The sequence below is a fragment of the Aedes aegypti genome, chromosome 1, assembly GCF_002204515.2.
Source record: "Aedes aegypti strain LVP_AGWG chromosome 1, AaegL5.0 Primary Assembly, whole genome shotgun sequence".
Classification (NCBI taxonomy): domain Eukaryota; kingdom Metazoa; phylum Arthropoda; class Insecta; order Diptera; family Culicidae; genus Aedes; species Aedes aegypti.
The window spans coordinates 23085121-23110969 of NC_035107.1; the positions used below are offsets into that span (position 1 = coordinate 23085121).

At 40.3% G+C, this 25849-nt stretch overlaps 2 protein-coding genes and 1 long non-coding RNA gene across 4 annotated transcripts in view; 2 read left to right on the top strand and 1 right to left on the bottom strand.

Moving 5' to 3' along the window:
• Positions 1–549: 549 nt before the first annotated feature.
• On the bottom strand, positions 550–1017 carry LOC110674374. Its single transcript, XR_002498803.1, has 3 exons — positions 947–1017; positions 825–892; positions 550–702 (listed from the first exon to the last, which is right to left on the bottom strand). It is a non-coding gene; the product is annotated as an uncharacterized LOC110674374 (long non-coding RNA).
• Positions 1018–1282: 265 nt separating this feature from the next.
• LOC5577043 (XK-related protein 6) lies at positions 1283–4189 on the top strand. Its single transcript, XM_021839141.1, has 2 exons — positions 1283–2695; positions 2928–4189. The coding sequence occupies exons 1-2, from the start codon at positions 2319–2321 to the stop codon at positions 3937–3939; spliced, it is 1389 nt and encodes a 462-aa protein (XP_021694833.1). The 5' UTR covers positions 1283–2318; the 3' UTR covers positions 3940–4189.
• Positions 4190–15900: 11711 nt separating this feature from the next.
• LOC5574750 (protein halfway) overlaps positions 15901–25849 on the top strand; it is a 29052-nt gene continuing 19103 nt past the window's right edge. Inside the window, exons 1-2 of one of the 2 annotated variants that reach the window (XM_021839142.1) lie at positions 15902–16094; positions 16783–17069. In XM_021839142.1, the coding sequence (XP_021694834.1) occupies positions 17067–17069 (3 nt within the window). In that variant the 5' untranslated portion in view covers positions 15902–16094; positions 16783–17066. Of the gene's footprint in view, positions 17070–25849 lie in introns of both variants that reach the window. The other variant, XM_021839143.1, reaches the window with a different exon arrangement.

Consider the following 25849-nt stretch of genomic DNA (forward strand, 5'->3'; position numbering starts at 1 on the left):
TTGCCATCTCTTGAAGCTGCTGTTCAATCCGCACGATCACCTTGCTCACATCTGTCGCAGAACGGCTTTCGCCTCCTAACGTTGTAGAATTTGCACTAGGAGGAACCACAGTTATTGGAGCAAACAGTTCGGATCGGATTTCTGCCTCTCTCAGCTCTAGTCGGCGTTGAAACTGGTGTTGCAAGTCATTCACCGCGTTCTTCATCTCTTGGTCCTTCTGCGCGAGCAGTTTCTCATATGACTGCTGTTGCTCCTGGAAACTACACTGCATCTGCTCCAACCGCTTTTGGAACGCTGCGAGTTGTTTGTTCTGCTGTTCCTGGTCGCCGATCGATGTCTTGGCAGCTCCACTCTGTGCAGGAACTGTCAAACGGGTCGGAGTGCCCTGAGCTGCCCGCCTTGCTTCGCACGATGTACAGCTCCAGTCAACTTCCTCAATCCCTTCATCGACGCCCACGCACTTAAAGTGGAACCATCCACCACAGTCATCACAGCACACCATCCGGCTATCATCCGGTTCTTTGCATACACCACAACTCACATCGACCCTTGGCACATTACCCCGACGATTTGACATTTTTGCAGCCTTCCCGATCGCGAGGTAAACGAGTTTTTTAAAATGTTGCAATTGCAACGAACGAGAGACAGGTGTCCGATTTTTTTGAACGACGTATATTTGTTGATAACGAAGTTAAAAAACTCCTACCAAAGAAAATTGTTGTACAGTAGAGTAAGTTTATGTTGTACATAGTAGGTGTGTTTTGTTTCATTTCATTATATCTTGATTAGGGTAATTTAATGATAGCTTTTAAGAAAAAACTTACGTTTAGTGTCTCTGACTCGTGACTTGCTTGCTCGCAATAGAAATAATAATGAAGGCAGCAAAATTTAGCTAAAATTAGGTTTGACGTTAGGTTAAATTTCACAATAGTTCAATAACTTTTACCTGTTTTAATGTGTTCTATGTTCGTTTGAGTATCTTAGTATGTTCCAGTAGATTATAGGTGCTCAGGAAACTGTATTAAAATTTAGATAATTTAGGGAAAGTGTTCCAGTTATGGCCATAGTGGTTCCCTATTTGGCCATATGTGAAATTTCGATGACTTACACATTTTTAATCTTTTTGAATGTTTCAACATCAAGATACATCCTATATCTTACTAGTAAAACACACAAAACTTTTCAAAATGTGAAGACATTCAGATTATCACGTATGGCGAAATAGGGAACCACTATGGCCATAACTGGTACACCTACCCTAATTCAATTTGTTTTCTTGAACAGATAACTTTCAACTAACCTAGATATTTTAGAAGCCGTACTATTTAATTAACTTCTGATTACTTGTTTGCTGACGCACTTAATCCACTTGTTTTACACACTTTTAACTAGGATAGACTTTTAAATTTAGTTCTAGTTTTAGTTTAGCAGTAATTATGAGGTATTTTAACTCAAAAAATGCACTTTCTTTTATGGACAAACTCCACATGACTGGTCTTAGCTGACTTGCATGTTTTTTTTTTTCCTCGACTGACGTTATCTGACACTTCTATGGCTAACACAATGAATCTCCGTCACCGTGGGCAAGGATGACAACTAAAGGTTGGTACCGGTAATGTGTTTGGATGTATGGTGCGATGCACGCGAAGTTGCAACAAATAGAATTCCAAAATTGATGGATGCTGAATAGAACGTGTCTCAACAAATGAAGAACTTCAGTCTATAGTGCCATGTAACACTACATACATCACAAAAATGCTGAATGTGTTCTTTTAACCAGCCTACAATCCAAGTCAAATTCACTATTAAATTAGTGAGTACACCAACAGTCGTTTGATGAGAGCAAAGCAAAGACACAAAAGTTTTCTTCGGGTTAACACACAGAAAAAAAGATTAATTTATCAACACAACGCATGTAATCGCATGTCCGTCCCGTGTGTGAAACATAACAGTGAAGTCTGTCGTTTTACGCTTGCCTTGCTATAAGGTGGACACAATTTGACGCTCTACTCTCTTGAATAAGAGGTATTCAATGTAACTAACATTCATTCAATCAACGAGCACTGCTTTTCCTCATTGCATAGCAAAGAAAGTGCATTCAAGTGTTATCTTACGACCCTTATGCGATCACAGACATACGCTTCGAGGCGATGTCAAACGACCCAAAACAAAAATGCAAATCAAATTTGTCATCTCTTTTGGGCCTCTCGAAGAAATCTAGTGATGATGTGAACGTTTGTGAGAATTTCGCTCTCTACGCGGCAATTTTTCAATAAACTAGACTCGATATATCATGACAATATAGAAAATAAAGTGACATGATGGCAAAGATGCCGTCCTTCGTTAACGATACATCATCAGCGGACAATCAGAACAGTGGAATGCAGGAAAAACCAGCGTCCTTGTACTGTGATGGGAATGGCTCACCCAACACCGAAACGGATGGTTCCCGGTTGAGTGTGCTGGCCAAACAGCCGCTCGACTTTCTGACCCGCACCGACGAGCGCAATTTCACCGTTACCAACTCGGACATCGTCTGGACGGTGGTGTCCATCCTGAGCCGAATAGTGAGCATCCTGCTCAACATAAACCTGGCGTACGACTACTACCGGAAGGGAAAGGTGGACTACTTCATCTGGACCACTTGTGGAATAGTGGTGCCCGGCATCGTAACCAGCACCCTGACCGTTTACATGTAGGTTGAAACTCTAAAGCCCTCAGTACACTCTTTGCCAAGTGTGCAAATTTTTCCACACGCATAAACTAACACTTCAATATCCACTTGAGACTTCAAATGTTTTGTCATTGTTGAGACCGATGTTTGCATGTTGGTTTATACGTGCGGAAAAATTTGCACACTTGACAAACAGTGTACTGAGGGCTTTATTCTTCATCGCTTAAAGTAACTTGACCTTCCCACCTCTCAGGTACCTGGAGGACATGAAAGAGCATAAAAAGGTACGCAAAAGATGCTGCGAAATTCTGATCTTCATCATCATTGTGCCGTTGTTCTTCCGGTACTGCCAATCGTTGGCGTACGCCATCCAAAGCAAGATCGCCGAGGCTCGAAACGATCGCGATGCGCAGAAGAAGTACTACGAGTTCATGATCCAGGAGGACAGTGACGTAGCGTTAGTACGGATATTCGAGTGTCTGCTGGAAGCGGCCCCGCAGAAGATCCTCCAGCTGACGATCGTTCTCTCCGGGGAGGATCGCATCACGTGGCCCCAGCTGTTGGCCATTTTCGGAGCCATCACCGGCATCGCGTGGTGTATGGCTTCGTACTATCGGTGCATTCGGTTTTCCCAGCCGGACAAACGACACATGTCCTGGTTGGGGACGATTTCGCAAATTCTGTGGCACTTCTTCGTCACCATGTCGCGAATCCTGGCGATCGCAACCGTGGCCAGTATCTTCCCGAAGTATATGTTGATCGCATGCTTCGCACACTCGTTCACCATGACACTGTGGATATTCTTCTTCGATCGTTCGCCGTTCTGCAGTTCGACTATGCTGCACAGTTTCCTGTTTTCCCTCGTCCTGGGGGTGGTGTTCATTTTCACCTACATCCTGCCGAGAGTGGGACGGACCTTTTATCGCTACCTCATCTACTACAGCCTGTGCGGGGTGGAGAACCTCGTCTGTGTCGTAATCTACCTCTGTTACGTGCAAAATGCCACCATTCGAGAATCGTTTTATTTGCCGCTGCTGGCTGCAGCTCCGATCGCGCCCTTTGCGATCGGAATCCTCTCGATGGTGTGCTACTACAAGAACTTCCATCCCAACATTATGTCACGCAAGCAACAGGAGGATGCGTCTAGCGTAAGTGCCGGAAGCGGTTCTGCGACTGGCGAAGAATCCCAACCGCAATCGGCGGTTAATGGAGTGACCAAGGAGACTTCTGGCGTGGCCAACGCCAAGGACAGCGGATGCGAGTAAGTAATTTACCGGATCTTCATCATCAGTATCAATAGGGCAATTTTGTTTAGAAACCTAAGTAGATCTATTCGTTAAGTTGAGCGAACCGTGTGTTATTTTGTTGATATTTTTTTTTTGTGAATTAACCGTGATGAGAAATAATCAGACTGAGACCCAGATGAAATCACTATTTTAGGACTATGAAACCCACTGCGATGAAGCTTTATAGTATTATGATGAGCAAATTAATACATGAGTATACATATCTTGAGCGAGGCATTTCCATGCATCCGAACGGCCTTGTGACAATAAATTGTGTTTTGTGCTAACTTCACTGGATCTAAGTGCCCTTACAATAGATTTGCTCGATAGCCATGTGTATCGCAGACCATGCCAACTTTGTTGATCGACAACTGCCCAAAATTTGCTTTCCCAGATGAATGCAAAACTGGTCATTTGACAAAAAATGCTTCCAGTTAAACATGCTTATTCTGCAAGGCGGGTTTGGTGACAAAACTCGACTCGATACCATTTGATTAACGTTAGTCGTCACTCGAAGTGTAAGCATCTCGTTTCGATTCACTCGACTCGCAGAATAAGCATGAATAACTGTGGAAGTGGTAAGCTGAGAAACAGGCTCTGTTCCATTTGATACGTAGCGCCATAAAAAGAATAAGAATGATAATAAATCTTACATCAGGACGAGACGAGGATCGTAAAAGAACAGCGATGCGGATAAAGGCAATCTCCCACGAATCAAAGGACTTCAGAAAATTCACAAGCCAGGAAAATAAATGCGAGAAATCATTTTGCCAGACGGAACCCCCACCCATAAACTGCCGAAATGGTTAGTCAAAGAATTCCAGAGTATGCCGAATCCCTTCCCCACTCGGGCAGTTAAAAATACCCATGAGTTCTCCCAGAATCTATTAAGAGTCAGGAAACACCGAGGATGATGATATGATGGTTTCTTTCGACGTAGCTGCTCTTCCCCAGCGTTCCAGTAAAGGTTTCCCTAAACCTTATCTAGGACTGGTTATTACCCCAAAGGCCCGATGCAGCATGGAAAGGAAAGGTCAGGACATACATGAGGTTAGCAAGATTGTGCATGAATGAGAACTACTTTCAATTTCGAGGAAATTTCTACTAGCAGACGAAACGAACCCCTATAAGAACCCTTTCCTCGTTTTTGTGCGAGCCATTCATGACGAATCTTGAGGAAAATTAAAAGAAACAAGGGGTGTTACCGGTTAAATCAGTGGTTCTCAACCTTTTTGAAGCTGCGACCCCCTTTGAGGATCTACAAACACCTCGTGGACCCCCAAAGAGAACTGTTCATAAAATCAATGTTTATGGAAGCCTGTCGAAGATCTCAGGATGATTTAACATATATTCTGTAGCTTAAAATTACGCTAGCTATCCACCACAGATAATGCAAGATTTCTGCTGTGATGGATTGGATAAGTCCATTAAAACTGAGCTAAGATATCGTTCCTAAAAGATCTTGAAAAAACTCCAAAATTGCAAATAATTAATAAGGCACCTCTATGATTCGCTCTGGCATTGGAGGTTTTCTCGGTAAAGTTCTCTAAAACTCGGCAGAAAAATGCACTTTTCAAGAATAGATGTTGCAAAATGTGAGCTTTGTTTGTAGCTTTAAGCATAACCTCTGACAAAAGCACTAAAAATAAGATACTCCTCCCTACTTGGCAACATCCCAACAGATATCTCACCAACAATTCGTTAAGGATATTCCTGTAGCTAATTGAAAATTTTCTCAGGGTATCCCTCAAATGATTCATCAGAAATCCGAGAATATCTTGCCAAACTCAAAAACAAACAACCTGATTATAAGCATCTTTAGAGCCAATTATTGACATTGTGAAAAAATTGTCAAAAATTCAGCCAGGAATTCTCAAAAACCAGATATTTGTTCACAATCTTCGCATAAATGTACCAAAAATCACTATGTCGTATATCAGTCAAAAATCTCACTAAACATCGTGATAATTTGTGTGGAAAAAGGTTAGATTTTTTATTCATTTTTTATTCAATCCTGTCTACAATTGGCAGGGTCCCGAGGAATTATTCGAAGATCTCGCTCGCTAGGACGGTAGAAAAGCTGCCTAGGATTTAACCGAAAATATTCCAAAAAATACCTATGGATTCCTACAGAAACTATCTTAATCTATTTTTCAAGCTCTTATTGACAAAATTACATTGTAAGTATTTTTAAAAATATTTGAGTTGTTAAAACGATTACATTGCGAAAATCACCCCCGCTAATTTGAACGATACCTGATGCAAACCATTGGGGTTCACTTTTAATTTGAACTCCGAGTTACCCTTCGCAAAACGAAAAAATGTGTTTCTGGTCACCTCATTGACTGTTTTGTTCTGATTTTGCGTCCCATTTCATAACGTTCATATTCACTTCACTGCGTTCCATGAGCTAAATGACGTTTGAACCAAATGAAATCAAAAGAACGATGTGAAAATTAGCGGGGGTCAAATTGAAAAGTTTTTAGATTCAAAGCGGTCAAAGCAAAGGGGTTACTCGGTATCGAAAATCTTCAACCCAAGAATAAATTTTTCTGGCAAAACTAAAACTAGGTAAACAATTATTTACATTTATTCAACAATCGAGAAAAATAGATCCTTATTTTCAATGGCTTCGCGGACCCCTTGAGAAGTCGTCACGGCCCCCTAGGGGTCCGCGGACCACCGGTTGGGAAACCCTGGGATAAATGATGGAGATACGTCGACAACATTTTCAGCGTTATCAAGTGGAAGGGTCTACCTAGGATGTTGGATACAATCAACAGCGTACACAAGGATATCAAGTTCACCCACGAGGAGGAGAGGGATGGAAAACTACCGTTTTTGGATCTCCTTATCACCAGGGAAGAAAGTTCATCGTACAACTTCGAAATCTATAGGAAGCCTACAAACAACCAGCGAGTCATCCCTTACACATCGAATCGCCACATGGTCCACAAGATGCAGATTCATACCTCTCAGCGAAGACGGAAAGACTGAGGAACTGGAATATATATTAGAGACGGCAAGGATCAGCGGGTACTAAGAAAGCACGATAAAAGCCATCATCGACAAGAAGGAAAGAGCATATTCGGAGTGCTTTGACGACCCTCACCCCTATCACCGAACCCATGAAGAGAATCTCCATCCCATACGACATACACCAGCAATCAGCTACACCCAAAGCTAAGGAATTTCGGAATTGATTTGGTGTTTTCCAGCAGAGACAACCAACTTAAGACTTCGTTAGGCTTTACCAAGGATCCGGTTAACACATTGAACAAGGCTGGCGTTTACAAAATCAGTTGTCCTCATTGCAACAAGGTCTACGTTGGTCAAACAAAGCAGTCTCTCGATGTTAGATTCAAGGAACACTTAGCGGAAATAGGAAAAGCTCAGAAAACTGTTCATCCAATTGCGACGGCGGATATCAAAAGTTTGCGAAACGTTTTTCACCTTCGAAATTGAATGTGGCTGAGAGTCTGGAAATTTGCAAACAAGTACCCACGACGTTACTCAACAGAGACCAAGGCAACGACATGGGGCAATACATGGCTTTTCAACTTGATACCTGAAAGTCGTCCTTGTGATGTACCGCCGTGCGGGGTGGCATTGGTCCTAGGGGGTGACTGACCGCCTTTTTCGAGGGTCTACCCCGTTTGGCATAATGCCATTTGGCATAATGCCGTTTGGCATAATGCCGTTTGGCATACAGTCGTTTGGCACAAAGTCGTTTGGCATAATAGTCGTTTGGCATAACAGTCGTTTGGCATAATAGTCGTTTGGCATAATGGTCGTTTGGCATAATGGTCGTTTGGCATAATTTGAAAAAGGAAGATACTGCAGTGGTACAGTAATATGCCGTACCATAAGGTGCGTCATAAAATTCCATGTTCCTTTTTTTTTCAAATGACATGGAATAACTTAGGCGTTGGATATATTTTTGTTAAAAATGCGCCATAATATCCCGGACATAATGACCCCGGAAGTCATGTATGGTGCAATCCAAAAGAGCTTTATTGGATATTGGTTCCTTGAAAAAAATGATGATAAGAAGTATGTCCTATAACTAACTGACAACGGAATGTACGATCGTGAGCAGTTTATACACACCCCTTTGCTTAATGGAAGGAATTTGATTAAATTCAATGTTTTTCACAATTATGCCAAACGACCGTTATGTCAAATGGCGATTATGCCAAACGACCGTTATGCCAAATGGCATTATGCCAAACAGCTATTATGCCAAACGACTGTATGCCAAACGGCATTATGCCATACGGCATTATGCCAAACGGGGTAGACCCCTTTTTCGATGCATCTCTTGACTAGCACGGGAGGCAAAAAACAAATCCATGACCATCCAGTGGCTATTTATAACGTATTCTTGAAGCTTGCCACATTGTTTTCATTATTCTGGTTGTAGTTTGATGTAAAAATCTTGGCCCAAAGTCACCCTTATGGACCAATGTCACCCCGCACGACGGTACCTAACGTCAGGAAACCAACCAGCCGCATCTTCTAGGCAGGTTAAGGGTGGTTTCCATCAACTCAAAAACAATAAAGCTGCTGATAACGATGGTATCGGCGCTAAACTCAGAGAGGTTGGTCATCGGCTAATAATCTGGAATTCAGAACATCTAATGGAGAAGTGTAAGGAGGGGGTCATAAACATTGCCTACAAGAAAGGCATAATTCTTAATGCGTAGTCTTTAACTTGTAGTAAACGAGTTCATTGGAAGTTATTACGCCGGCTTCGATGACGGCCGATGGGCAACGGACCAGGTATTAACTTACGGCATATCATTCGAAACTGTCGTGAATACCATGTACCAAAGCATATATGCTTTATATACCCTTTTCGTATGGGCTTATTCTACGACTGGCGTGAGGTGAGAATCAGTAATGCATTTGAACGCATTCAATTCGCGTTCCAGTTCAATTTGTTGAACGGATTGATCAAGTAGGCTTGCTCCATTGTTCAGTTCAAAAATTTGAACGCTAGTGAGCAAAAAACTGAACGCAGATTGTTCTGCCAGAATTCACGACATCTTACCGTGTTGTAAATGCTTAAAACAAGACATAATATATTTATTTAAAACTAAATTGGTTTCACTATTGATTCAGGAAATCTTTTGCTGGTAAAAACCTAAATCTATGCTTTGATTACCATTGTAGTGCATTGCGATCTGAACGGGGCGTTCGAGAGCAGCAGTGGGCTCCGGCTCGGGAGTTCACTGTCTACTACGTTCTCGACCCAAATTTGAACTTGCTCCGTTCAGTTTTGGCTCGTGTTCAGTTCAAAATGCATCACTGGTGAGAATTGTAGGTTTAGTATAGCGACCTGCCCACCCTGCCCATTCTTGACTCGAATGAAGTGACTCGCCGAGTAATTCAAATGGAGAGTCACTTCACTCAAGTCGAGTATTGTCACCTCACTATACGATGTCGTCAATTCTCACCTCATGCCACTCGTAGAATAAGCCCAATAGATTTCAAGGTGGCATACGTCAGTATCGACCGTGCACGGAGAAAATGAAGTACTCAAAAGTGAGTTCATTCCACTCAATTCCGGGGGTTCGTGCGTTAACCTAATTTTGAGTTGATGGGGTATAAGTTGTTTTCATTTACAGCCATGCGAAAAAATACTTACTGGCTAAGTTGTTTTCACTCAATCGGCAGATCAAATAACTCAACTTCCAGTACTGTGCCACTTACTCAAATTTGAGGTAACGCACTAAGGTTCGGTTTTTGGGTTGTTTTGCTCTTCGCTCTCTGACAACAATAGAAGGAGCGAATGAAATGGGGAGAGAAAAATAACTCAAAAGTGAGTTAAAAAATACTCAAATATGGGTTTTCCGTTTTCTCCGTGTGTAGAGCTATGCAAAATCATGGACGAGAACAGCTAAATCTGCGTGTTGAGGATACGGGGCAAATTCTCAAACTACAGTCTGATCAACATCTATGCGCCGACAAACGATAAGCCGATGACACGAAGGATGTGTTTGCATCATGCAGCACATACTTTGCACGCGAGGACATCCGAAAGCACTCCTGGATGTACCCAAATGGCGAGCTTGGCAACTAATCAGACCACGTTCTGGTGGACGGCCGGCATTTCTTGGATGTCATCGATGTGAGGACTTTCAGTGATCCAAACATCGACTCTCGAATCACTATTTCGTTGTCAGTAAAATTCGTGCACGATTGTCTACCGTGGCGAAAACAAGAGCATATCGATTATTATTATTATTCTGTGCTTATCTACAGAAAGTGTAGAAGTCGAGTACCACCGGAAGCTTGATTAGCGGATAAGAGGGACCATTAGTAGGCGACAACCTCAACAATCTATGGGAGTCTATCCATCTGTGCGATGAGCACAGCAGCGCGAGAGGTACTGCTCAGAAGACCCAGAAATGGTTGGTTTGATGAGGAGTGCCAGAATGTGATGGGTGAGAAGAATATTGCCAGGAGTCGAATGTTAGTGTCTAGTACCCGGCAGAACAGAGAGCAAAATGATATGCGGAGATTTTACGAAACTGTCAATGGCGCACGGCGTAAAACAGCGCCATCTCCCGTCATATGCAATGACCGTGAAGGTAACTTGCTGACAGACAAAATCATGGTGGTTGCCAGGTGGAAAGAGCACTTTGAGGATTTGTTGAACGGAGAGAACGCGTCTGAGAACAGATTAACCATCAGCAACGATGGATAAGCTGTGGATCCCCCGGCGCTTGATGAGGTTAGAAGAGCGATCAAGGAGTTAAATAACTGTAAGGCTACTGGAAAAGACGAGCTCCTGGCCGAACTTCTCCAGAACGGTAGTGAGCAGCTGTACGAAATCCTGCACCGTACTCTGTTAAGGATATGAGATGAAGAAGAATTGCCTGCTAGCTGGCTGGAGAGCCTCATTTGCCCTCTGTACAAGAAGGGACATAGACTGGGGTGCATCTGTTGCAGCTGCAAATAGGTATTTTTGCGGGCTTCGTAACTAGCTTAAGTCCCGTAGCCTGCAGACGAAAACCAAATTCGCGCTGTGTAAGATACTAAACCTTCCGGTTGCTCTATACGGCCATGAATCTTGGACGTTAAAAAAAGGTCGACTGGAAAACGTTTGGAGTTGGTGTAAATTGCTGTGAACAATACTCGGCGTTAAAAAAGAAAATGGCATCTGGTGGCGTGGAAATGGATAGTGTCAATCGCATAAAACACTACAGGCTGTCTTGGGCTGGTCATGTGATACGAATGTCGGAAGCACGACAAGGAAAAATAATATTCAGTTAATCAGTAGAAAACCCCGACGAGGTCGTCGGCTTCGTGTTGGCTCCTTGCAATTGAAGAGGTATTAAGGACATTTAACCAGGGTATCTGGTTGAATGACATGAGGGGCCCAGATAGCCGTAGCGGTAAACGCGCAGCTATTCAGCATGACCATGCTGAGGGTCGTGGGTTCGAATCCCACTGGTCGAGGATCTTTTCGTAAAGGAAATTTTCTCGATTCCCAGGGCATAGAGTATCATCCTACCTGCCACACGATATACAAATGCAAAAAAAAATGGTCAATCGGCAAAGAAAGCTCTCAGTTAATAACTGTGGAAGTGCTCATAAGAACACTAATCTGAGAAGCAGGTTCTGTCCCAGTTGGGACGTAACGCCAGAAAGAAGAAGAAGAACCAGGGTATCTACTCATTAACAGAAATGAAATTCCCTGAGTTTTCCAGGTTAAAGAAATTCCGCAAAACATACGAAGAGTTAAGTTAAGATGAATAAAAACTATTTTTTTTTTCAAATGAAAGGTATCTTCGAAAATAAATTTATCTAGATAAAAAATTAAAAACTTTGGTTATTTTTGTTGTTTACCACGAATATCAAGAATGTTTATCCAATGATCTGAAAGGGCCTTTCTGATATCCTTTCTCTTAAAATGGGATTCAGATGTATGACGTACCCACAATATTTTCCTGGGCAGCGTTTTCCATTTTTTTCTTTGGGGAAATTAAAGCTGGTAGTATGATCGTAAATAATTACTTTAGACACTTCTAGATAAAAAAACGAGGCCATACATATAGTATGAATAATAAGAGATTCCTAACAGGAAGCACGAGATGAGAGTTTGGTTGTTACGTTGAACATACATTTTTCTACAGTGAAACCTCCATGAGTCGATATTGAAGGGACCATCGACTCATGGAAATATCGAGTCATGGAACTGCAATCCTTTGGAAAGCTGTTTCAAGGGACCATCATAGTAACCATGAAATTTTGTTTCTAGTATGGTTCCATGAGTCGATATCGAGTCATGGAACATCGACTCATGGAGGTACCACTGTATGTATAATTCTAAGGCCCTTTTTGGAATTTCTCATAAAATTATACTTGTTATACTTGTAACAGTTTGATTTACTATAGATTTCTTTCACGTATTACTCCTCAGATCTCTTCAGGAGTTTGTTTTGAAATTTTTCATGAACTTTCTATATAATTCATTCAAAAAAATGTTTTATACCTTCATTAATTCAATCTGGAATTTTTCCAAGGACTTCCTCAGCATTTCTGTCTAGAGTATCTTCAAAAACTCAAACAGTAATTCCTCCATTTTTCTTTTTGAAGAATTTTCATTGAAATCTTTATATATTTCCTAGTCATTTATTCAAATTTCAAGCAAAATTTTTAGATTGTTTTGGAAAAAATAAAAATAAAAAATCTGCGTTGAATTTCGAAAGAAAATCATGGAGTAATTTTATGTGAGTTCTAAGTACAACTTCCTCGAAATCCGTCGATGATCTCTGAAAGACCTCCTGAATGTTTGATGAAGTTCTTCCTAAAATATAAACAAATATTATCTCCAAATAATGTTTTACAAGACGTTTTGAAGAAAATAATTGAATTATTTGGGCCAAATCCCTGAACTTTGAATAAAGTTTTAAAAATTTATAGAGATTGGGAAATTTTACAGAAAAAAATATCAAAGAAATGTTTGAACCGCAGCCATAATATTTTGATGATATGCTGGAGACATACCAAGAGAAACTTCTGGAAGAACTTATTGAAGAATCCTAGTTTATAATAGACATCATCGAATAATGCCAGAAGAATTTTTTGAGCAATTCCTGAAAGTAATCGAGGATGAATATTTGGAAAAATCCTTACGAAAATGCCTGGAATAAATGAAAAAAAGGATTAGGAATTATTGTAGGTTTTTGTGGAAAAGTGTCGAAACGAATAATCTTTTGTGGAAGCGTTAGGGCGCTCTAAAATTTTTGGACCAAATCCTGAAGAAATTCCTCTAAGCATCCATTGAAAAATCGCAGGTAGCATCCCTGAAGAAATTTATGAAAGTATTCAAAAAGAAATTACTAGAAATCCTGAAGCATTCTGAAGATCTGAGAAAAATATCATTAAGAACTTGTGGAATAGTCGCTTAATAGGTTTTGTAGGTTTCTCTGGAGCCTCTAGAATTTTGCTCCAGGTGTTTATTTGTTTTGTATAAGAGGCGAAAAAACAATTTTGTATTTTTTTTAAGTTTTCAACTTATCAACTGCTCATGAACGACACAAAACTGAAACTGTACTTGCCTTTACCAATTTGGCAACCTTAAGTTCTGAATCATTGTCCGAATATGTTTTATACTGATTAATTAAAAATCGTTAAAAGGACTGAACATGTCAACTAGCGTTTTGTTAGCGGCGCAGCCGACAAAATTTATGGTTGAGGAGATTTTTGGTCACAAAAACCTAATATTCTACCATCTATTACTGTTTCTAAATAATTTCCCTGAGTGTAGCCGATATTCCCTGAGAATTCCAGGTTTTTCCAGGTAGTAGACACCCTGTTAACGTTCAGGCGACTGGAAGCGATTGGCTCAGGACCGAGCCCAGTGGAGAAGTATTATCCATTCGGCGTAGATTCAATGTAGCGGATTGTAGCCCATCAAGTATCAAGTGAGTACGTACAATCCATACTATACTACTACTTCCATTCAGCTGTTCGTCGCAGTATTGCTTCCACTCTTCGAACAAACTCATGTCCGTCTGTTGAGATGTTTTCGTCCTTATCCCTACACATCTCGATCCTTTGCGGAATACGTTAGGCGTTTGATAGAACAGCGGTGTGCAGTCTAAAAAAAATGTCTTATACTTGACAATCCGCTTCCACTGTTGCAGAACCTGGTTTTCAGCTTAGTGTACAATGAGCACTTCCACAGTTAATAACTGAGAACTTTCTTTGCCATTTTTGTATTCCCATATCGTGTGACAGATACGATGCTACTCTATGCCCAGGAAAGTCAAGGAAATTTTCATTACGATCCTAAACCGAGCGGGAATCGAACCCAGACACCTTCAGCTTTGATTTGTAGCCATGAACGTCATCATAAATAGCGGGAACTAGTGGCTACTTAGATATTCGTAACATACAATTTTGTCAAAACGAGTCGAGGAATAATACAAACAATTTTTTTCATAACTATAAAAAGTTTCAAAGATTATTTCAACACATCTACATTTTAATCAGTCTACGGCAGTGTAATAATGAAATGCAAGTGCACTGAAACTACGTGTTATAATATAGTCACATGTATGTATTAACATCACCGTTTACATCTATCAGCACTACGCCACCCGATTAAACCCTTTTAATTAGTAACACATGTTTCATAGATGTGCAACACATCGAGACCAGCTCTGTGTTACGTGTTGGAAATGCAACTCATTGCGAGCGCGTCCACCGCCGAAAGGTTTACCAATGCTTATCAATACACAACAAGGCAGCTACCTAGTAAAAACACTGCAGAAGAAAGCAAGCAAACGAGAGAATGTTCATCCAACCGTAATTAGTGTGGAAATTGAGATAAGCTCTCGCACATCCACATGCAAATGAAGATAGGGGATAATAGGGTGAATATTGATGGGTTACTTAGGAAGTAAGACATTCTAGTAAAATTTCGTCAATGGATCTAACCTACTTAGTGTCAAAGTATGACCGAGTTATACATTGAAGTCGTCAATTAAGGTAACGAACGATATAACTAGGTTCAAGTAGTTCATTGTAGTTAGGGCCCTATTTTATAAGTCGAGCCGATCAAAATGACTCGACTGGAGTCACTGTCGACCGAAATATTTGCTCGACTCGGCTCTGTCACTCGAGTTTTTCGATAATTGTCACTCTATGTGACTGCATTACTATGACAGTCGACGGGTGACATCTGAAATATGCCTGCTTACTTTGATCGACAGTGATTACAGACGAGTCACATGAATTTGCTCGATTTACAAAATAGACCCCTTAATCGAGAATAACATTCGACAAAATTCTTGAACGCAGTTCAATCCTTAGTACACTAACATACATGATCTAAAGATTGAATATCCTAAGGAAATAAGTGACCTAAGGGTCAAACTATTGAGAAACAATCAATTAACTACAATCAACTCTCCATAATTCGATATTGAAGGGACCTTCAAATTAGGGAGGTATGGAGCTATAGAACATAAAATCAATGCAACTACTTTTCAAATGATCATCGAGGTAGCCATGAAAACCGAATTTTACTATGGTTCTCAGGAGGTCAACTGTATTGATTTTCACTTAGAAATGTTTATAGTGATTTAAAATAATTTAGCTGCTTGGCAACAACTATTGTTCAAGTACTTTATTTTAGAAACGACATTGTTGAACAAAGCTGTGGGAAACAAAGGGTTAAACTATATTCAATATAGTCGATTAGGGGCGGTCCATTAATTACGTAAGGGTTTAAGGGGGGAGGGGGGGTCTGAGATTTCTTACGCGCCATACAATTTATTTTTAATTTTAATACAAAAAATCTTACTATGGGGGGAACCCCGAAAAATGTCTTACGTAATAAATGGACAGCCCCTTACGACATTCTAGTCAAAATGCCCAACAGATGAACCTCAAGCCGAATCTCTTACCGGCAGCAGTCGCTTTCTTCCCGTTCGCCTATCATCGTCTTCTCACCATTATCAAACCCACCATATATCGAAGTAGGTTGGTGACGATGAGCTGCCTACTTAGTTATAGAAGTTTCCCCGTCGTCAGTCGTTGTATGCGCCTACTGCTGTTGCTGCTATCAGTCTTGAACGGGAATCGACGAATGATAGACGTGTAACAGATTAGTAGTAAAGGATCGTCGTGGCAACGATATTTTCGGCTATTGAGCCTACTGATTAGAAGTGATACTCGTCCTAGAAATAGCTCAGTGATAATTAGTTGATATCGCGGATCGCGCTAGTTTCGGTACTTGTTATACAGCTCAATTACGGCTAAAGATAGATCGGTAGATCCAGTTTTATCACCCTGCGCTACGGAGTGTCTGCTTCGTGTGTGTATTTGTATGAACATTCCCACGCTTACCATATAGCATGTTGAGTGTGCAATCTTGCCTCGGCGTATACTTGTTTCCATTCAAGCATCACTAATATTAAGCAAGTGCGCAAGCGATTGAGACAACTCAGGTTCGGTTTATCAAGCCGAATGTGTTCGTGTGTGGATTAACATTCAAAATATTTGTCAAAGTGGCTTAGCCAATTTCTTCTGATACTGTTGTGTCTTCTACGTGAGACTATTTGCATTTCCCCCAAAAAAGGAAACAAATTTGAGCAAACTGCGTTGTCGTAATATCTCTGTTGAGACCAGTGATTGTTATTCGATGGTATATCGGTTTCAGTGTTTATCTGCGACAATATTTGCTCAACGGAGCGATAAGTTAGAAACCTTCTTTTCCGGGTGTGAATGAAGCGTGTATCCGCTGATAGCATTACAAGGTGCTGCTGTGTAAATCATCTAAATTGAATAACAAATCTCCAGAATCAACAGTGTTTTCGTGGTGAGATTTGTACAGTGAGATTGTTCCGCACAAAGATTTAAATAGAAAAAGTGTCTTATCTCTCGGGGATTGTTTGGAGAAACTATCGCTGCCTTGAAGGTGCACATATAGAATGCACCGTCCCAGAGTGCATCCACCAACTTTTGAGAGATGCAGCGAACCAGTACAGTGCTGAAGACTATCCCGTTGTACGAGGTGAACAGTGTGAATTAGATACCATAGTAAGCAGTGTATTCATTCAACTTTATAATAGCTGTGAATAAGAATGGTAAGCAATGAAAATTATCAATTGAATCTATTGAAACCTATCTATCGTATCATACACAGTTGAAAGGTGTAAGCCTAAGGCATGTAAATTATTATATACATGCAGTGTATAATAGATTGGCTCATTCTTAAATACATCGAAAAGTCTAATAGTGAGCATATCCAGCATTCGGCCACATACTACTTACTTATTTGGCTTTACATCAATTATCTTGATAAAGCCTCGCCAACAATAATTCGCCAATTCACTCGGTTCATGGCCGCTTCTCTCCATCCTCGACTGCGGCCCACGCTCTCCAGGTCCTGGTGCACCTGGTCTATCCACCTAGCTCGTTGCGCCCCACGCCTTCTTGTTCCGACCAGATTCGTAGCGAACATCATCTTTACAGGGTTGTTGTCCGGCAGTCTTGCAACATGCCATGTCCAGCGTATCATTCCAGCTTCAGCTACCTTCACGATACGTGGTTCGCCGTAGAGTAGAGCGAGCTCGTGGTTCATCCTTCGCCGCTACACGCCGTTCTCCTGTACGCCGCCGAAGATCGTCCTTAGCACTCGACGTTCGAAAATCCCAAGAGCTTGCAAGTTCTCCTCGAGCATAGTCCACGTCTCATGCCCATAGAGAACTACCGGTCTTATGAGCGTTTTGTACATCGTGCATTTGGTGCGGGGGTGAATCTTTCTTGACCGCAGTTTCTTCTGGAGCCCATAGAAGGCACGACTTCCGTTGATGATGCGCCTTTGTATTTCCCGACTAACGTTGTTGTCAGCCGTCAACAAGGATCCGAGGTAGACGAACTCGTCAACCACCTCGAAGGTATCCCCGTCTATCGTCCCAGCCGAGACTGGAACGAACTGGAGTGTTCGCCCGAAATCTTCAAGCAGTTTTGCACACCATCCCCCCATCGTTGCTCTAATCAATCTTGTGAGCTTCCCGGGAAAGCTGTTCTCGTCCATCATCTACACGGTCAATACTGTCGTATGCCGCCTTGAAATCGATGAACAAATGGTGCGTAGGGACCTGGTACTCACGGCATTTCTGGAGGATTTGCCGCACGGAAAAGATTGATGAAACCTGCTTGATAACATCCCACGAACTCGGCGGAAGAGAATCTGGGATAGCACTTTGTAGGCGGCGTTTAGGATAATGATTACACGATAATTTTCACACTCCAGTTTGTCGCCCTTTTTGTAGGTAGGGCATATAACGCCTTGCTTCAACTCCTCCGGTAACTGTTCCGTTTCCCAGATTTTGACTATCAGCCGATGCAGACAAGCGGCCAATCTGTCTGGGTCCATCTTGATGAGTTTTATCTCCGATACCATCCTTACCAGCGGCCTTGTTGTTCTTGAGCTGTTGAATGACATCCTTAACTTCCCCCATCGTGGGAGCTGGTTGGTTTGCACTGTCCGCTGTGCTGACGTAGCCATCGCCTTCGCTGTTCTGACCTTCTGTGCCTGTGTTCTCTGCGCCATTCAGGTGTTCATCGCAGTGCTGCTTCCATCTTTCGATCACTTCGCGTCCGTCCATCAATACGTTCTCATCCTTATTCCGGCACATTTCAGCTCGCGGCACGAAGCCTTTGCGGGATGTGTTGAGCTTCTGATAAAACTTCCGTGTTTCTTGAGAACGGTACAGCAACTCCATCTCTTGGCATTCCACGTCTTCCAAGTGGCGCTTTTTGCCCCGGAATAGGCGGGTTTGTTGTTTCCGCTTCAGTCTGTATCGTTCCACGTTTTGTCGCGTACTATGCTGCAGCATTGCAGCCCGCGCTGCATTCTTCTCCTCTAAAACCTCTTGGCACTCTTCGTCGAATCAATCGTTTCTTGAGCTCCGTTCCACATATCCGACAATGCTTTCAGCAGCGTCGTTAATGGCTGCTTTGACTGTCCTCCAGCAGTCCTCAAGAGGGGCCCTATCGAGCTCGCCTTCATCCGGCAACGCTGTCTCAAGATGCTGCGCATACGCATTTGCGACATCCGGTTGTTTCAGTCGCGCTAGATTGTACCGAGGCGGGCGTCGGTACCGTACATCGTTGATGAAGGGTGGGCGCAGTTTCACCATCACCAGGCGGCATAAATAAGCAAAAATGCCACATTTGAGGAACAGAAAATCTATTCGAGATTCATGAAACGACATTTCATCACCAAATAGTAACTCTTTGGGCCGACGTTCACGCAAAAAAAATCATTGTGCCATTTTTTCCAAACAGTACAAAATAGTTGATTTGAATGCGGGGATCCTGATTTGACTTCCTCTGATTTGATTTTATGAAGCATATGCAAGAATATCATGGACGTTTGAAGTGCTCAAGGTAGACACTAGAGGCGAAGACATCGCAAAATTCCTCCAAAACACTCAAAAAAAATGAAAAATGCAGCAAAAGGAGCTCATTTCGGTATGATCAAGAAATCCAGCCATTTGATTGAAGTTGTTTTCATGAAATAGTCCAAATAAATTACAAAGTTCCAAAAAAAAATATCTCAAGGAATTGTTTGATTTTTCACAAAGTCATTAATTTTTCACATACCGACATAAAAGATGGCGCACCCTGTATATTATTAAAGTACCATCATACAAGAGTCTATATACACAGAGTTGCGTTAAGACGCTTCTTTGAATGGTAAATCTTCTTCGTCTTCTAAAAGAACCCCTATCTGTTTAGTAGAGATGGTCGAGTTTCTCATTTTTCAAACTCGAAAAAATGGTTAGAAAAACCCGATTGAAACCCGAGTTTCAAAAAGTGGTAAATTCGTCGTTTCTGATAAATAAGGAAGCTTGAAAGTTGTTGCTTGGTCACTATGAGCATGAGCATAAATGACCGTACAATTCGTAGTTGCTACTCCGTGATTGACCAGAGCAATCGAAGTTGCACAGAGATTTAATAAATGCGGCTTGGGATTAGCTTACCATTCCTTATTGTGCACAAATCGAGAACTCAAATATTTAAAGTCAATAACGGCGCCGGCCACGTCCTTACGGTCATTGGGAATGTTGGGTAAGGAATGTTAGTTAGTCAACCATTGTTACTAGAGACCAAATTTGATTGATCATGGATTAGCGAAATGTATCAGTGGATCTTTTTTCTTTCGATCTGCATTATACTGGATGAAAATTTATTATCGGTTGTTAGGTCTTCGAGAAAACTATTTTAAAAGGGCTAACTTTATAGTATTGAGCTCTAATATGGCCATCTAACACTTTTTTTTTCTCGAAGTAGAAATGTCTTCTATTCAAAATTTTGCCATGAATTGTATGTACTGAACCGTCTACAATTGAAATTTTATGATGGGAAATTTACGAGCACCCTGCATTATCATCCTAAAAAATTTTGAATAGAAGACATTTCTACTTCGAGAAAAAAAAAGGTTTACGATGAGAATGCAGGGTGCTCGTGGGACCTTCCTTAGCCGAGTGGTTAGAGTTTGCGGCTAAAAAGCAAAGCCATGCTGAAGGTGTCTGGGTTCGATTCCCGGTCGGTTCAGGATCTTTTCGTAAAGGAAATTTCCTTGACTTCCCTGGGCATAGAGTATCATCGTACCTGCGATGATATACGAATGCGAAAATGGCAACATTGGCAAAGAAAGTTCTCAGTTAATAACTGTGGAAGTGCTCATAAGAACACTACTCTCAGGGCAGGCAATCGTCAGATTCGTCACAGTGCGATGACGAAATAAAAAAAGACATCGTCATCCAGTATAATAACTCTGGCAGGTCGTCGTCTCTTCATCGATGAAAGAATGCACGACTAACTTCAATCCAAAATCGTCAACGAGCAAATTTTTCTTCATCCCGCTTGCTACCCTTACTCACAAGAAGAAGACGTTTACTGTATATTCGCTTGCTTCGCACCAACCAACGAATGCCATCACATAATTGCTTGTATTGGCAAATGAACCCGCTTCCCTCATGATTCTAAATTAGCTTGGTTGGTAAGCGCGTGGTGTTGACGATTCGGAGATCGTTTGTTCGATTCCAGTCGTGTTTTGTTATTTTCTTTTTGTTTTATTTTTTCAAAAAATGCTCTCAATCTGTCGAAGCACGATTCATATTTTTAGTCGGCTCAGTGCTCCCGAACGAAGATTCGCCCGTAACGAAGGAATCGTATTTGTTCGTCATGATGCCGAGCCTCTGCGCCGGATCTCTGCGGCAAATCGTCATCCGACGCTACTTGAGTGACGATGACGATGCTTCTTTTAGTTTCGTCGCCGACTTTTTCCATTTGAAGGTGACGATTGTCTGCCCTGACTACTCTGAAAAGCCGGCTCTGTCCCAGTGAGGACGTTAACCCTCTAATACCCAACCCCGCCTTTAGACGGGGTACACTTTGGAATTTTGTGTATTTTTTCGTAGCTCGGAAATCAAAATGATTTTATTTTTGGCTAAAACCTTGACTCATAACACGCATATAAGAAAAGTTTTTAATGACTTTTGAAACTTTTTTGTATTTTTGAAAATGGTTTGAAATATTGTATTCTTGTATAACTTACAAATACCCGGGGTTCATTTAACGTGTGATATAAAAAATCGTACCTTTTATATTTTTCTACGAACAACCTATTACAAAAGAAGAGCTTGGTGGTATTCAAATAATTTTAAACCTGTTTTTTTCCGTTAAATACACGGAAAATAAAAATATTTCCAAAAAAATATTAAAAATTCAATTTTTTTAAAATTAGCGTAAAAATTTTAATTTTTATTATTGCCAAAAATCAGTAACCAGAAGAGGCTTCAATAAAAAATGATTAAGGGTAGGGATGTTCAAAAATAAAAATTATAAAAATCAAAAACCGAAATCCATAGATTTGCGAATAAAAATAAATCATTGCCCAAAACGTGTTTAGAACGATCTTAGATAACTAAAAATGATATTTAGATCGAAAATAAAAAAAATTGGGTATTAGAGGGTTAATGCCAATAAGAAGAAGAAGAATGCAGGGTGCTCACTGTGCCCAGCCCAGTGTTGTAAGCAATCACGATAGTCGACACGTTTTTGCTGATATTCGGCAGCGCTTCCCTTAAACATGCACAACACGAGCGATCAAACGAATGTCGAAAAGAAAAATGTCAATTGAATGCCACTGACCGCGATAGCTTCGCTAGGAAACATTACGGCTTTGTTTGTTTCTGTACTGCTTTCACTGTATGTGTGTTACATTCGACATAACAGGCAAGATCAAACTATTCATGTTGTTTATGATCTGATTCTGAATTCTATTCAAAACTTATTATTTATGCAAAAGTCAACGTGTAAGACGACATTCAATTGATACTTTTATGTGTTTGTCGACGTTCAATCTACAGCTCGTGCTGTGACTGCTAACCATGGCAACGAAACGAACGTCGCACAAAATGTCGAATGTTCACAGCACTGAGATGCAGAGTGCTCACTGTGCCCAGCCTACCCGTCAGGAATTTCAAACCTTGCACCTTCAAAAGATAGTTTTGGTGCACGATAAATGTCTTCGCAAATAGCTCAAAATTCCTATGAAAAAAAATGTTCAACAGGATTCCCTGCGGCGATTTTTCTAGTAATTACAAAGGATTTTTTTTTTCAGAGATACACACTTCAATTATTTCACTGACCAAAGCAAACTTCGCCGGGAATCCAACATGGATGTCATGGATTGCTTTAGAACATTCTTCAGGAACTCTTCGAGGAATTGCTCTTTAGATTGTTCAATGAGTTCCTCCTCAGTCTCCTATATAGTTTATATAGTTTCCAGCAAGTCCTTCGATTTTTTTTCTCTCTTAACTAAAAACCACAGAGAAAAAAAGTATGGAGTATGGAAATTCTAAGGAATTTCTTTATTTTGACTGACAAGACATAAATATTATACTAACACTAAGTATGCTTTTTAGAAGACAAGAGCATTTGGTGAACATTGCTGCATGATTATAATAAGCTTATTTTGATTTCAAAACAAGATTTTTAAATAGCTTATATCTGGTAGTCACCATAAAGCTAACGGGGCAAAGTGGACACTCCTATGGGGCAGTATGAACACTTAAACGTTTATAGGAAAATTCTGCCAATCAAAAGCTACATTTTCGGATAACTTGCAGTCATTTGCCATCATTCTAAATTCCTCTCGAGAATTCCTATTCCCCTCTATGTTTTAAGAATTTTTATTATTAAATCCTTCCAGATTTTCTTTCATTTCTCCAAAAGTTTTTCAATTGAATAATCCAGCGATCTGTTGAATTCTGACCGAATCAAGTATCGAAAATCGCAATGCAAAGCCTAGAAATACGTTACGTACGCGGTGAGCGATCATTGTCATATTTTGTTCAAGTTGTGATAAACTGCTGTTTCGGAAAAAAATTGATTGCAAGAATAGGAGAAATTAAAGTCTTTGTTGCTGCGTGTTGGTTAAGAATTTATTCACTGGCTTTAACTTCACTGCATTGAGCTTGTTGAACAAATGCTGTTGCAGTGTTCTGCAGTACTTGACAGAATAATAAGAGATCCCTGGCTCTTTTCTTCAAGTTATTTTTCCAAGGATTGATACTGGGCTTTGCGTATCATTGTCATGTTGTTGTAAGAGAATTCCTTAAGGAATCTCTGAAATAATTTCTAGAGAAATACTCGAGGGGCGAAATCATTGAATAAATCTCTATAGAAAAAAAGAAGTAAAATCTAGTCTAGTAACCTTTGATAATGAGCATATCGACGCTTCTCTTCTTCTTGACATCACATCCTCACTGGGACAGAGCTTGCTTCTCAGCTTAGTGTTCTTATGAGCACTTCCACAGTTATTAACTGAGAGCTTTCTTTGCCAATTTTCGCCATTTTTGCATTCGTATATCATAGGGAGGTAGGATGATATGCCCAGGGAAGTCAAGGAAACTTCCATTACGAAGAGATCCTGGACCGACCGGGAATCGAACCCAGACACCTTCAGCATGACACGGACTCTAACCACTCGGCGGAAGGCCACTACCAAAAACTCGTTATGCTCAATTGATATTTGAGAATCGAAATTCGCCAAATATCTTAAACTGCCAAACTGTTGCTTGAAATTTCATCAAGCATTTTTCTCACCAGGAATGCACCTTAGAGAATTTATCGAGGGTTTAGAAATATTAATTTGAGTATCCAAAGCAAACCTGTAATAATTTCACCAATTATTTACCGTTGATTATTAGAGAAAGTGTCTGATCAAATATCTTACGAGGAAATCACTAAGAATGTCAGAAAATAATCAAGAATGTTTAACAGAATCTAAAAAACTTATGAAACTCCGCCTAAAACTTTTGCGTAGATTTATTAATGATGCCAGAAAATGTCACTAGAATTTCTCAAATCATGGTTTCACTAAAAATCTTTTAACCTTAATCAAATACAGTAGCTATGGTTTCTATTAATATTATCTCCGCTGAGTTTGCAATAGTTTTTTTTCCGAATTCTATTTGATTCCATGATGCTCGGCACTAAAAAGCAGGACAAATCATGAAATATGAAAAATAAATCAGGACATCTCAAAACAATCTCAAAATCAGGACATGTCCTGCTAAATCAGGACGGATGGTAACCCTATACCTTTCAATTTCATGTCACTAATTAGGGACCTATATTTGGCGCAATTTACTGCAGCATTAAATGTCCAAACAAGCCTATACCCAGGGTGACCAGCGCACCGGGGAATCGGGAAAACCGGGAAAAAGCCGAGAATTCCAAATCACCGGGAGAAAACCGGGAAATATACGGGCATTTAGATTAACACCGGGAAAATATTGTATACCAAGTAATGTTTCAACCAGCACAACCTTCATATTGTTTGTGGATTTTAACTAGAGCTTCTGGAATCAAATCCCAATTTAGCCAATAAAGTCAGGGGATAGTTTATGGAATCCAATTCTTAATACAAATGTTACCACTTGCTCTAATCCAATAAATAATTATCCAGAAAATTAAAAACTTTTAATGAAGAAATTCCTTGCGAGAAGTGAAGTGCGTTTTTGCGTAGAGTTTTATGAAGCAATTCATTTTACGAACTACAATGTTTGGATTTTATCAATTGCATTTCTCTAAGCAAGCTTTCAATCCGCTAAGATCAAATTAATTGCATTTACAACTTTCTATGCTAAGTTTTATAGAAAGTTGTAAATTTAATTAATTTGATCTTACCCTCAACACTTTTTTTATTGCTAATTATAAGTTGTTGGCATCCTTAGAAAACATTATTTCAATTATTTATCGGAAACATCTTATGGAAACGCTTTCCCAATTTTTCATATATTGTTTGAATTCGATATATGAATATAGATATAGCAACGCCTGTTTCGGGAATTTAAAAAAAATATCTTACCGAATATATTTAATTAATTTTAACCCATCACATCCATCAAAGATTTGCCATTCGTTTCTTTTTCTAGAATGGTAAAAATAGTATAAACTTTCTAATTCATTCCAGAATTTTAACTGTTATATTTTATCATAAATAATTGCCCTGAGAAAATCTTCTAGATTTAATAAGCATGGAACGAAATGTTGAACAATTGATAAATTAATTTTTAAAACTAAACTTTTAAATTTTATTTTTTTTTTTAATTTAGCAGAATCAGTATAAGCCCAGAGAATTTAAATGCGCAGCAAAAAACTGATTTCGATCTACCCCTAATAGGAATGTTTTGCAATATGACTAAAAAAAACTTAAACACGAGTTTGAAGTCGATTGAAAAAAAAAAGCCGGGAATATTTTTTAAATACCGGGAGAAAGCCGGGAATTTGAAATTGAATTTTCACTGGCCACCCTGATTATACCGTGATTGTTAGATTT

Coding starts and splice junctions, on each gene's coding strand:
- LOC5577043 (XM_021839141.1), top strand. CDS start 2,319: ATGATGGCAAAGATGCCGTCCTTCGTTAACGATACATCATCAGCGGAC. Junction 2,696..2,927: donor AGCACCCTGACCGTTTACAT/GTAGGTTGAAAC, acceptor CCCACCTCTCAG/GTACCTGGAGGACATGAAAG.